At 36.8% G+C, this 14,809-nt stretch overlaps 1 protein-coding gene and 1 pseudogene across 2 annotated transcripts in view; one reads left to right on the top strand and one right to left on the bottom strand.

Annotated features, from left to right (window-relative positions):
- The window catches only part of IMMP2L (inner mitochondrial membrane peptidase subunit 2), a 910,414-nt gene that overhangs the window by 74,087 nt on the left and 821,518 nt on the right, over positions 1-14,809 (top strand). For both annotated transcript variants that reach the window (XM_004269889.3, XM_033428267.2), the window contains exon 4: positions 9,953-10,056. In XM_004269889.3, coding sequence (XP_004269937.1) covers positions 9,953-10,056 — 104 coding nt within the window. The remainder of the gene's footprint in view (positions 1-9,952; positions 10,057-14,809) is intronic.
- LOC101287715 (ras-related protein Rab-9A-like) lies at positions 5,313-6,388 on the bottom strand (annotated as a pseudogene).

The following is a 14,809-nucleotide window of genomic DNA, read 5'->3' on the forward strand; positions in this document are numbered from 1 at the left end:
ATCTTAGCTAGATCTTCTAGATAATTTGTGCAGCTTCTGCATCAGCACTTGCTGCTTCACTTTGCACTTTGATGTTATGGAGATGGCTTCCTTCCTTAAACTTCATGAACCAACCTCCGCTAGCTTCAAACTTTTCTTCTGCAGCTTCTTCACCTCTCTCAGCCTTCACAGAATTGAAGAGAGTTAGGACCTTGCTCTGGATTTGGCTTTGGCTGAAGGGAATGTTGTGGCTGGTTTGATCTTCTCTCTAGACCACTAAAACTTCCTCCATATCAGCAATAAGGCTGTTTCACTTTCTTACCATTTGTGTGTTCACTAGAGTAGCACTTTTACTTTCTATCAATAACTTTTCCTTTGCAGTCACAATTTGGCTAACTGACCTAAGAGGCCTAGCTTTCAGCTTTTCTTGGCTTTCCACGTCCTTTAGTCACTAAGCTTAATCATTTTGAAACAGGAGGGAAGGGGGCAGGGCACAACCTTTAAAAGAATGACATAGCCCGAAGACACGACGTAAACTGATTAGAACCAAATAGGTCCAAGATGGTGGAAGATTTGACTTCCAGTGGACCTTGAATCTCATTATATGCTCATTGTAATACATTAGCATATGCTAAATGCACACACCCACCAGCTCCATAACAGTTCTGAGGCTGACCATCAAAGATCAAAAAGTGTGCAGTGGCCCAATCCTGGAAATCTCTGCCCCTTCCCCAAAATAACTGGAATACTTCTCCCACTCATTAGCCTATGAAATTACCTGCCCCTATAAAAACTGACAACCCCATACCCTGGTGCCTCTCTCGCCTTCTGTGATGGCCCACACTCTGTCTATGGAGTGTGTTTCTCTCTAAATAAATCCACTTTTTACCTATCACTTTGTCTCTCACTGAATTGTTTCTGCCATGAGACATCAAGAACCTGAACTTCAGTAAGTCCTGAGACCAGGTGTATGATCTCAGTTAAAAGAATGTGGGTTCAAGTCCCAATCTGAGTTTCATGGTTTTAATTTCTAGCTTTTGATTTAAAGTGAGATACCTATAACTCTTCCTTTCACTTGAACACTTATTGTAGGGGTATTGACTGACCTAATTTCAATATTGTTGTGTCTCAGGGAATGGGAAGGCCGGAGTGGGGGGAATGACCAGTCGGTGGAGCAGTCAGAACACACACAACATTTATCGATTAAATTTGCTGTTTTATATGGACACAGTTTGTGGTGCCCCAAAACAATTATAATAACAACATCAAAGATTACTGACCACAGGTCACCATAACAAGTATCATAAATGAAAAATTTGAAATATTGCTAGGATTACCAAAATGTGACACAGAGACACGAAGTGAGTATATATTGTTGGAAAAATAGAGCTGATAGACCCTTGATGCAGGGTTGAAACAAACCTTCAATTTGTAAAAACAAAATATCTGTGAAGCACAATAAAGTGAAGAGCAATAAAAAAAGGTATGCCAGTTTTTGAAAGGAAAAACATTCAGGGCAATAAGCAAAGGCTTAATCTTATCTTGAATCTTATGGAAAGGATGTTGTACTTGATTTTGTTTCCCTTTGTCCTGTTGTTGCTGTAGTCATCATTATCATCTTATTTGTTGACTGGTATCATGCACTGTTAAGAATGTTTCCTGGATCCTCTGATTTAATTCTCACGTGAGAACCCTATGAGGTGGGTGGTACTGCAATCCCCACTTTATAGATGTGGAAATCAGGTTTAGAAACGTTAAATAGTTTGTTTCAGGTAATCTGGCTAGTAAGCAAGTAGAGCCCAGTTTTGAACATAGTTTTCTGTCTTTAGAGCAAGGGCTATCCAAAAGACTTATCTAAGTTGTTTGATTTTTTTTTTCTTTTCTTTCTTTTTTTCAGTTATACATAAACATGTGTCTATTTTTTTCAAATTCTTTTCCCATTTAGGTTGTTACAGAACATTGAGCAGCGTTCCCTGTGCTATATAGTAGGTCCTTGTTGGTTATCTATTTTAAATACAACAGTGTGTACAAGTCCAAAAGACTTACCTAAGCTGTTTGATTTTTAATCCTAGTGCTCCACAGTAGACGCTAAGGAATTGATTGTGTGAGAATGTAAATCACTGAAGTAAAGAAGGGCAGAGCTGCTTTTGGGTTTATTTTCTTCTTTATTGGTAATCCCAATGACTAGCAGTGTTTTCCCCCTTGCTGCTGGAAATCTCTTTGACTGCAAGCAGGAACATCTGACACAGTCACACATTTTGAGATACAGGTAGAAACTCCTAGATTGGACAGGTTGTGGAGGAAAGGGAACCCTCCTACCTTGTTGGTGGGAACGTAAATTGGTGCAGCCACCATGGAAAACAGTATGGAGGTTCCTTAAAAGATTAAAAATAGAGTTGCTGAGTTGCTGTGTGATCCAGCACTCCCACTGCTGGGCAGATATTTGGAGAAAACTCTAATTCGAAAAGATACATGCACCCCAATGTTTATAGTAGCACTATTTACAATAGCCAAGACATGGAAGCAACCTAAATGTCCAGCAACAGATGAATGGATAAAGAAGATGTGAGATATATATATATATACACACACAGACGTGCATGTGCGTGTGCACACACATACACACAAAGAAATATTAGTCATAAAAAAAGAATGAAATAATGTCATTTGCAGCAACATGGATGGACCTAGAGATTATCATACTAAGTGAAGTAAGTCAGAAAGAGAAAGACAAATATTATATGATATCACGTATGTGGACTCTAAAATATGATACAAATGAACTTATATACAAAACAGAAACAGACTCACAGACATAGAAAACAAACTTACGGTTACCAAAGGGGAAGGGGCGGGGAGGGACAAATTAGGAGTTTGGGATTAGCAGATACAAACTACTACATGCAAAATAGATAAGCAATAAGGTCCTACTGTATAGCACAGGGAACTATATTCAGTAAGAATACATTCCGTTTTATATATATGGAAGATAATCTGAAAAAAATATGTAACTGACTCAATTTGCCATATACCAGAAACTAACACAACATTGTAAATCAACTATACTTCAATTAAAACAAAAAAAGAAACTCCTAGATTAAATATTCTCTGAGGTTTCTTACTTCAGAAAACATTGTTATTTTCAGTTGGTTATAATTTTGACGTAATCTCTGGGAATCTAGGATTTAAAATATTAACAACATGACAAGAAAATATGGACTCTTTGGTTACATTGGGTTTCCAAAATTTATGACTTTTAATTTAGATTTCATGTGTATACCTTTGGTTTGAAAAGATTGCTTTCTCTGTCTGAAGCAAACTGCCCTTCCACAGGGAAAAACAAGTTGTAAAATTTCCAAGAAATAACATGGTTTACTAATTTTTCTAAAATTGCATCATCCAAATGAAGTTTTCTTCATTTCTTATATAAAATTTTCATTTTGAAGTTAGTGCATTATTTTTCTTCTGAAAAGTTGTTTTAGAAAACTCAGGAAGTAAAGTGTACTTATTTTTTTAAAAAATTTTAATTGAAGTACAAACAACTATGGTTTTTATAGTGCTATAGGAACAGTTTCCCAATTACAGAAAGTTTCTCTTTATGAAAAGTGTTATTCATATTCATAAGTGTTATTTACATTTATAAATGAATTATAAAGAAAATTTTATTCTGTTTTGATTAGCATTATCTTATTATGGCTACTAATAAAGCACTGTCCAACTTTATTCCTAATGCTTAAATTGCCTACTTGATGCAACACAAAAAATTTCTTACTGAACTTACTCATCCAGAGTATATTTTCTTGGAAGATGTATACATTGTTTATTTTTTAAAAATTAATTAATTAATTAATTTTTGGCTGCGTTGGGTCTTTGTTGCTGCACGTGGGCTTTCTCTAGTTGCGGCGAGCAGGGGCTACTCTTCATTGTGGTGTGCGGGCTTCTCATTGCAGTGGCTTCTTTGTTGCAGAGCACGGACTCCAGAGCGCAGGCTCAGTAGTTGTGGCGCACGGGCTTAGTTGCTCTGAGGCATGTGGGATCTTCTCAGACCAGGGCTCGAACCCGTGTTCTCTGCATTGGCAGGCAGATTCTTAACCACTGTGCCACCAGGGAAGTCCAAGAGATGTATACATTGTTTAGATAACGTTCATTGCTTGGGAAACATCTTAGTTAAATATGCTTTCAAACACATTTAATCTTTTAAACTTCAAAGCATAGAAATACTATTTTCCAGCCACTGTTCTGGGATTGGGCATACAAAAATGAATAAAGTATGGTTCCTGCAACTGAGAAACTTACAGTGAAAGAGTCATATGTATAGGCTGATACCTGTAATAAGGTTTTAAGAGCTATCCCTGAAGTTTACCTAAATTGCTAAGGGAGCACAGGTGGGGGAATGATTAATTTAGCCTTGTGGAGGAGAGGAAAGGTAAAAGAAAACTATTGTTTCCTTTGTAAAAATCAAACAAGGTCTTCCAGGTGTTGACTAATGATTCTAATATTTTACTTCTTGAAATTAGACGTGCTTCCTTCTGGGTTTTTCTTCCCCTACATAAATCTTTTGTTTACAATGCATTACCTTTTGGTTCTAACAATTAACATGAGAAAAGTTGGTAGATGATTGATTCTGTAAGGGAAAGATGAATGCAGGTGTCAAGATTTGAGTCTATAGGGATTATTCGGTCCCTAACCATGGAGCACCAGGATGTAATTTCCTAATTTCTGCAAGGGAACTTCAAGTTTTGTTGTGTTTTGTTTTAAGGCTTCACAGAGAAGTCACCATCATCTGAGCTGGGCTTTGAAAGATAAACAGAATTTTTCCAAGTAGGGAAAAGGCATTCTGGGAAGAGGGAAAGTCTGGTGATAGGTGACTCGGAGAGAGAAGTTGAGAAGGACTCAAGAGTTTTCTAGTATGGGGGATAAGGTGAGTGGTGATACTGTTAACTAAGGAGGAGAGTATAGAAGTATATTTTGGGGCTAGGATGGAATATGGTCTCTGTTTTGGGCATGTTGATTTGGGGAGTCTTTGGAAATTTCATTAATTGATTTTTAAAAAATTCTTTCCACTAAAATTTATTAACATCCTTACTTGCCCACGTATCAAGAACACAGACATAAGAAATAATCTAGTCTCAAAATGCTTATGGACTCTTGGAGAGAGAGAGAATCCAATAATTATAATATGTGCTTAAAACTGCTATGATAGCAGCAGTCACAGGTTTTGATGGGGAACTTGGGAGTTTTGATCACCTAATGGAGACTGAAGATGGGAATGGGGAGGAGAGAGAAGGAGTGATAGGAAAGAATTCCTATGAGATTGCCTCATGGAATTCAAGTTTTTTTTTTTCTTTCTGGATTTTAATCTTTAATATCTAACATTATTGCTTTAGGACATGTTTTCCCTGAACCAGGAACAGAATGCTAATTATATAAAAATATACACATAGAAAAAGTAGTTCTCTATTTTCCCAGGGAAAAAACAGTAACTTCTAGAACACTCAAGTGTTTTGTTTTAATTATAAAGTCTTGGTCATCTCATTTATTAGCTCTGTAACATACATATTTAAATTAAACATTATTAGACAACCATTACAACTTATAAATGTAAGGTGCCATTACTGAGTAAATAGAGTCTCCTGTGAGTGGATGTGTCCCTTCTCCCGCCCACTAACAAGGCAGTAATATGGTTAGTTTAATTTTATGAGTACATGATCCATCGCTGCAAACACTAATTCTCGTCTCCACCCTGTGCTTATCTGTGCAAGTGTATGAGCTGGTTAGATCGCACGGGCAACCTCTCTAACTTCAACAGCAAGATGAGCTGGGCTTGGGCTTTCGGTGCAGACTAATTGTGTCTGTCTGAATCAAGTGATCTGACCTATACTTGGTAGCAAGCACTCTTCGAACTGCTTCCTCAAAGGCCGATGTGATATTCGTGGCATCTTTTGCACTTGTTTCAAAGTAAGGATGGTCGCTGTTGTCCCTGCACCAGGCTTGAGCTTCTTCTGCAGACACCTGCCGCTCGCTGATGTCAACCTTGTTACCCAAAATCACAAAAGGAAAGCTTTCGGATTTTGTCACATCCGCATAATATATGAATTTTTTCTTCCAGTTTCTCAAGTTCTGGAAGCTTTGAGAATCATCGACGCTAAAAGTAAGCAGGCAACAGTCAGAACTTCTGTAAAATGGCGTCCTCAGGCTTCTGAATCACTCTTGACCGGCCGTGTCCCAAATCTGTATGGTAACAAAATGTCCATCCACCTCCAAACCTTTATTTAAAAATTCCACACCTATTGTATAGAAGAGCTGGGTATCCAACTTATTAGACACATATCTGTTCATTAGAGAACTCTTCCCAACTCCACCATCTCCAAGGGAGAATTACTTTAAAAAGCAGTGATTTTCCTGCCATTTTTAATCTCAACATCTCTGATTTCAGAACCCTTAATTGTTCAGTTCAGATATCATCATTATCCCTAGGGCTGTCGGGAAGATCCACTTGGGCACGGACCGCAGGAAAAGCCATTCACCACTGTGCCAGGGTCATTATAGGAGTGCAGGGAGTTTCTCGCGGCCACACGGAGGAAGCCCGGGAGCTCCGGGCCAGCCCATCCGGGTGCAGAGAGGAAAGAGAGAAGGTCGAGGACCCGGTGCGCAGAAGGCGTCGGCGGCACTGCCCGGGTCCAACTGCAGTTGCTCCCGTCCAGCACCGAGGGAACAACGTGGCGACGGGGCGGGGCCCTTAAGTGTTGTTTTGAAGTATGAGTTAAACAGATTGTGGGAAGAGGGAAAGAGGGGGAAACATTTCAGGCAGGAATTTTGCTTAGATGATGCCTTGGGAGTGTGAGGAACTAACCTGTGTATAGGGAGCACTGCTTGTGGTTTAGTGTTAACTTGTAGGAACTATGTAAGTGGGGATTGGTAGGGTCCTGCAGATCACATGTCTCTTGATTTTTATGTTGAAGACAGTCATGTTGGTAGTGTCAGGAAGCTAGTGAAGGATTTTAAGTAGGGGAATGGCTTGATCAAATTTGATGCCCAGCAACCAGTTAGAATTATGTTCTAGAATTTCAGAAATGCAGTTGGGGGGTAGGGTATAAATTTAACTAGGGGTCACAATAATGGATAAAGTGCTTCCTGTTTAGATGTGGAGACAGGTTAATAAAACTGACATCACAATATGCGAAGTGTTGTAGTATGCAGTGCTATGTATTGAGTATAGAGGAGGAAGTGATTTGGGACTTCACTTTTAACAGTCATAGGTATGTGGGTGGTATTTGCAACTGAGAATATTGATGATCTTTTCTAAGGAAATAATATAAAGCAGAGATGAAAGAACTGATGGTAGAATTCCAGAAGAAAGCAGCCTTCATAGGATAATGGTTAAAGAAGAATCATCTAAAGCTATGATGTTAGCACTCTGGGCTACAACTGATTTGTAGGTTGCAAATCAATAATAGTGGATGGGAAATTAATATGGTTGGCTATAGACAGAATTTTAAAAATATGGATTAAGAGACAAAGAAAATATCAGGGTGTATGAAGTAAAGGTAATTATTATTTTGTGGCATTTTGTTCAGATGTGTGTATTCGTGCATGTGTGTATTGGGTAAAGTGTAAAATGTCTTTCTTATTAAGAGTTGTAATCACAAACTTTTGAAAAACAATAAAAGACACTAAGGAAGAGCAGTTGGAAATAATTAAATAACTTTTGTTCTTCACTACTCTGATGGCAAGGAAAAGAAATGGACCCAGAGCAAGTGCAGTAGAAAGGAGATTTTCTCTTTATGTGCAGGTGGTCTCCCCCAGGCCGCCTTTGCCACAGCAATTATGTAGGAAGAGAAATACAAAGAAATAAGGGGAAGGGACTTGCAAGATGCAGAACTCAAAGACAGAGAGGGAGAGGAAGAAATAGAGAATATGAATGGGAAATATGGGTGAGAAAGAATAAACCCCTATGGAAGCGTGACTTTCAGCTTAACCCTACTGTGTGATGGCAAAAGCTCCATACCCTAGCACCATGGCCCAACAAAGCCCCTTGGATTTATCCTGCCATATCAGCTCTGTTCCTTATTAGGGATAGAGCCAGAGGAGGAACCTGGGGAAAGCGTACAAAACTACCTCTAATTAAAGTTGTGATTTAGTAATATCAATAATAGAAGTTATTGAGAGCTTAACTATGGGCTAAGAACTATTCTAAGCACTTTAAATGCATGATCTCACCGAATAAGTTAATATTTGTAAAGCCCTTAGAACGATGTCTTGCACGTGGTAAGTACTCGGCAAATATTGGCTATTATTATTATTTAATTATTAATTAGAGAATAGTTACTAAATATCACCATTTTACTAGTAAGGAAATTGGAGTATAATAAAGTTAAGTAACTTAAGATTTTATAGTTATAAAGAAATAGAATCATGCACTTTTGAGTTGGAGGTGAGAGACTGACTAGTATAGGTGCATGAAGTTGTATGATGACTGGTGCTTGAAATATGATGGTAGAGAGGAGACAAGATGGGCCATAAGTGAAAGATATTATGAAAAGAAAATCCCTTTAGCTTGGTGACTGGTTGGATATGAAGTAAAAAGATAATTAAGATTTTAAGTTGGTTGACTGGGAAAATGGTAAATAAGGATGTAAGAAAATAAGGAAGAAAATTGTTTTGGTAGGAAATGATGACAAATTCCATTTAATCATGTTGAATTTTATGTCAGATAGTCAAGTGATGATTAGCAGGGAATTCAAAACTAAAGTTAGAGATATTTAGGCATTATCACATAAAGGAGTTGCAGAAGCTGTAGAAGGGTTTGAGACCCCCAAGGATAACCAATATTTTTTGGCCACAAAAAATCTGGGGAGTCAAAAATAAGATCATGATAATAGCCCCCATGCAAAATTTCCACAGCTTTGCCCACATCTGCTTTGTAGAACCTACAGGTAATACCAGGAATCTTTAAAAAAGAGTATGTCACTACTGCTCCAGGGATGGGCTGTTGTCTGGCATGCACTGTTTTCCTCGCTCCTGCCCTGGTTGCTGTGGCTGTGTCTCCTCTTGCGGCCACCATCTGTGAAGGTGGAGCGCCTCAGCTGTGGTTTGGTACCTTTCCCACCACCGCAGAAATTGCTGTTTCCCCTATGACGTTCTCAGAGACCCTGGAGGGTCAATGGTGATAAAGCTTTCCTACTTTTTCTCATTCTTTTGTCCACCCTCAGGTTTCAGACTTGATATCCATTGGCTTTTTCTGCACCCCTGTCCAGGTGACAGGTATGTTGGCTTTATGGCTCCTCAGTCAATTTTTTATGCCTAGATGATTCCTGACCTTCAGATGAATTCTTACACGAAATGTTTCTCAGTTTTTGCCCCGTCAGTCCTTAGGCACATCTAGACTTGTCTGAATCCTAAGGTGAAGGTTACTTATTAGGCTTAAACTGGAGCCAGGACCCTTGTTGCATGCTCTCTGGAGAAAAGAGAGGTCAGATTGGCAAATTCCCATATTTTCCAAGATTATCCCATCACTCGTTTCTTCTGGTCCCTTTACTTCTTTATATGGGTGTTTTCCTGGTTGATTTGAGATTATTTCTTCTTTTCTCCAGATGGAACGATAATGTGTACTTACTGTGGAATTAGATCCTATCCGAATATTTTGTTGGGAGGTTTGATTCACTTTTTCCTTTTAATTCCTCTTACAGGTTTCCATGCTCTTTGTAGGAGTTTAGTAAAGATTTGAATATCTAGCACGTTTTCCTTTCAAATAAGTATTGGTAATGTATTTTTTTTTTTCTGGTTCTCTGTGAAGAATCCCAACGAGCCTTTCTGAAAACTCATCATTTGCAGTTATTTTAGAACAGCAATTTGTTGAAAGCTACCATATTAGAAATGTTTTATTGCACTGCACTACAGCTATGAAGTGCAAGGAACCATGAAGAATGAAAAATACAAATGATAGATGTGTCTCTTTCATCTTATTTTTTAGCCTTCTTTGAATCCTGGGGGGAGCCAGTCATCTGATGTGGTGCTTTTGAACCACTGGAAAGTGAGGAATTTTGAAGTACAACGTGGTGACATTGTGTCATTAGTGTGAGTAAATCAGAAACAGATTATTTATAATTATCTGATTTAACTAGTAATTCACTGTTTATACCATATTGTCAATTATTAAATTAATAGGTCCATTTAAAATATTGATATAATGCATTTTTCAAAATCAATTTTGAAATGTAACAGTGCTATAAGAAAGGATTTTTCTTTTATACTTAAAATATATCAGTTGACTGACATACCTGGATTTGGTAGAACGTGTTTAATGAAATGTTGATTAGAAATTATTATATTGATGATCTAGAGTACATGAACTTGGTATTTGGGTAATTTTGAAATTCCACATTTTGGAAGCAACTGTTAAGTTACTCTCATGGTTTATTAGCTTGTGTAGCTACAAAATATTTCTAGACGATGATAATTGTGACATGAAATTCAGTGGCATTTATATATATCGGTAATTTAACTGAAAAAAGGAAGTTTGGAAGACTAGTAGACTGGAGGCTTTTGTATGGGACCAAAAGGTGGCACTGTTTCTCTGTTAAAGTATTAAGACTGGTCCAGAACAAAAATTTCATAGTGTAGAAAAGGAATGTCAAAATGTACATAACTGACACAATGATAGTCCTAGTACATGCTTGAGATTTGTTTGTTTATTTTAAAAGTAAATTTACATTGAGAAGACTGCAACATAACTTGCCTAATTTCTGCTGGTTTCAGCTACTTATAAAAATATTTTAATATGATTCCCTGTTATGCCAGTTAGTGCTTTGGGGTGGCAATTAATGTAGCAATTACTGTTACTTGTTTAGTGATAGTAAAAATCCTCCTGTTTGGTGAAGACTTCCAACTTATAGTTCTGATTCTTGAATTGGAATGATTGTTTTTTGTTGGGTGATAATTTATAATTGGTAAAAGCAAAACGTTATCTACTGGTTCATACTTACCTTTGGCTAGTACTTTGTGGAAGTAGATATTTTCTAAATGTGTCTTAGTCAAACCTGTTCTACCAAGATTTGAAAACATATTAAGTAAATCTGGTAAGTAACTAATGAAATAAATTTGAGTGAAGTTTTGTATGGCAGCCATCCGAGGATGGGAATTAAATGCTTCTCATGTTCTTGAGTGCTTTCTTTAATATTAACCTACTCTTTGGAGTATACTTTTATTTTGTCATTCAGGGAACTGTTTCTGCAACCTCCTTAACAACCTTTCCATGCTGGGTTAGCCTGTCGTGCACTCATTATTCTTTTGCCTTTGGTTTGACAAGGTTACATCCTCGCTTAGTGGTGGAGAGGATACCCACCCAAGTGAAAGAGGTCACACTATAAGCAGACAATCGTGCAGTAACTTTTTTCTCTGAGAAACATACTATCTCTAACCAAGTGAATTTGAATAGGTAGTTGGGAAAAAAAAAGGCTCCTTAAAATTCAGGGTTGCATGGGTCCATAACAGTACCCTAGCATATCATAGACTATGTAAAAAAGAGAACACTATTCATTTATGTAAATATTAAAGTAATTGATATTTATTATATAAATTAATTTCAGAAATAGTATATTCAAATTAAGGTTGATATACTGAATTGTAGCTACTTAGGTTGAACTGTATTTTTAATGAGTTAATTGTGCTATATCTCTGTCATGTATAAATAACACAAATTTTCTTTCATAATGCTTGTTACTAGCAGGAACTACTTACATATAAGAATGCTTAGTGATTGGTATCATGTTATTTAATAACAAATAATCATTAAGCAGTAATTGTTGCTTTCTTTTTATGAACCAAAAGTCTTATACTAAAATCTTCTTTAGCATGATGTAATATAGTAAAAGACACTGTTTAAAGTATCTTTTTAGTTTTAGAACAAAAATGCTTTCTAGACACATGTCCTTACATTAGAATATCCTATCTATGTAAGAAATGTGTGACTAATACGGAAATGCATGACTAAATTTTGAATTTATGGCTAAATTTAAAATATGATAAATATAATATTGGTATTAATAACACATTTTATTGATATATAAGTAATCTTTGGAAACAAGGTAGTTTGACAGTTTATATTTTAAATTATCGTCGGACAGCATTTTATGTATTCAGAGTATGTGGAAATGCAGCATTTCTATGATAATATTATATATGCATTTCTGGAAAACGCAGTTCGTAAATTCATACTTAAGTTACTAGGGCTTATGCATGTTTGTAACCAGAGCACTAATGAAAATAACAACAATTCCAATAGCACCATTTAAAAGACATATGAACTTTCTAATAAATAAACACTGCAGTAAATGTCGGGTTTTACTTAAAAAAGGTGAAGGTAGCTTGATGGAAGACTATATAAGGAAGGGTTGAGGCTATCTATATTTACAAGGGCCAGGGGCATTATTACCAGAAGTTGCAAGTAGAGGAAAGATTGCAAGCTTTGTACAAAATGTACTGATCCCAGAGATGTATGCTCAGCTCATTGTTTTGTGTTACTTTGTTTTATTTATTTATTTATAACTTTATTTTTTAATGAAAACAAAGATCCCGGTTAACCTTGCTTTAGGCACTTCTAGGAGAAAGGTTGAATGTATAATACTGATTCCTTCTTACTTTGCTGCCTTTAGTGTACTTAGCCTTCAGCTGTTATTATTAATGAGGCAAAACATTAATGATCCGGGAAGAAAATCAGATGTGAACCAGTGCAGCTTCTGCTTTATACTGAAAATTCTTTCTCCATTCTTTCTCACCAGTTGCCTATGAGCTAATTCATGTTACAGGAACACAGGATGTAGCAGAGCAGACTTCTATTGTAAGAAATTTCATTCAGAGCTTATTGACCAAGGCCCGTTTCCTAAACCAACGAAGGTCTGGGTGGGGGAAGTGTGCATATTGGAATACGCTTCTTTGCATCTCTTCCTTTTCCTGTCACTTTCTTTCTGTTGGTAGCAGTGGGGCTACTGTTTAAGCACATTATTCAGTAATGTTAAATCAAACGGTGTATTTGTTTGATAACGTTACTGGTCGCACAAAACATTATTTGCTGTCATCAAGTCCTCAGTGTTAGAGTGTAAGTAGGTGACATCATACTCTCTTAGTGGATTTGCAAACTAATAGTGGTGATTAAGGTGGATTTTCTATACCTTGGAATCGACTTTTCATTAACCTGTGTGATGGCCTTACTGCCATAGACTTAGCATAAGTAGCACTATTTTATAATGATATATCAATTACCATCCATTGGGACAGAGGTTCCTTCATAATAAAGTTTCAGATAATCACATTTAAAAGTGTTTTAACTTTTCACTTTGAAATGACTTAAAGAAAGGTTGTAAAAATAGTATAGAGAGTTCCCATATACCCCTAATTTTTTTTTCTGTTTTATTAAGGTAAAATTGACAAAATTGTAATATATTTAAAGTGTACACTGGGATGAATTGATATATGTATACATTGTGAAAGAATTCCCTCCATCAAGTTAATTAACACGTCCATCACCTATTTACGGTGAGAACATTTACTCTCTTAACCAAGTTCATTATATAATACAGTGTTATTAACTATCATCACCATGTTATACATTAGCTCCTCAGACCTTACTCATCTTATATCCCCCCAATTTTAACATTATGCACAACCACAGGACAATTATGGAGACCAGGAAATTGACATTGATATAATACTATTAACTACTCTACAGACCTTGTTTGAATTTCACTGGTTTTCCCACTAATGTCCTCTTTCTATACCAAGATCCTACCCAGAATCCTATATTTCATTTTTATTTTTCGTGTCTCTCTAGTCTCTTTTAATCTGTGACAGTTCCTTGGTCACTCTATCTTTTTTGACCTTGACACTTTTGGAGGGTCTGGCCAGTTGTTTTGTAGAATGATCCTTTTCAGTGTTGGAGGGTCAGTCTGTCTCTGGTGAGGAAGCATTGCTGTTGATGGCAGTTGCCGGGGAAGCTGCAGCAGTGGTAACTGCTGGGGAGATGGATGAGACAGGGTCAGAGGAGAAGGAAGTTTTCAGGCACAGCTCTCTTCATTTCTTAGGACCACATACTTAGGTCATGACTAAGAGGTTCCATGGCTTCTAAAAGTCCACACAGTGAAGTTTATAGATGATAGGAAGCCAGGAGGTAGAGCTGTGAAGGTGGGGGAAAAGGCTATAGTTTGTAGTAGGGGTAGAAGGGAAGGAAATAAGGCTAAGGCACAGAATATTCTATATTGAGCCAGCATTCAGTTTTAGAGTAGAAGGTTAGGGTGAGGGAATTCTCATTTAATGAGCACCCCTGTATGACAGGCCTTGCATTAAGTGCTTTGTGTATGCCATTTTAATTCTCATAACAGTATCTGGAGATAGTTATTATTTTATTTTTGTGGGTGGTAGACATATTTACTTTTTAATTTATTGTTTATTTAGGTAACTGGTTTATAACATTATATGTTTCATATGTACAACATTATATTGCTACTTCTGTATACACTAAATCTTGTGGACATAGTTATTTTTACTGTGATGAAACTGAGATTTGGCAGGTAAATGGCAAGTAATTGGCAGAGATAGAATTTGAATCCAGGTCCATTTGACTCTAAATCTCTATTGCCTGATATAGTAGGCATATGTGGCTATTGAGCACTTGAAGTGTGGCTACTGCCGCTTGTTAAAATGTTAATATTTTGGATATATTCAGTGAAATAAAATATATTATTATAGTCAATTTCACCTGTTTCTTTTTCCTTTTCTAATGTGGCTCGTAGAAAATTTGAAATTACCTATGTGATACACATTACGTTTCAGTTGG

Source organism: Orcinus orca, chromosome 9, assembly GCF_937001465.1.
Source record: "Orcinus orca chromosome 9, mOrcOrc1.1, whole genome shotgun sequence".
Taxonomy (NCBI): Eukaryota; Metazoa; Chordata; class Mammalia; order Artiodactyla; family Delphinidae; genus Orcinus; species Orcinus orca.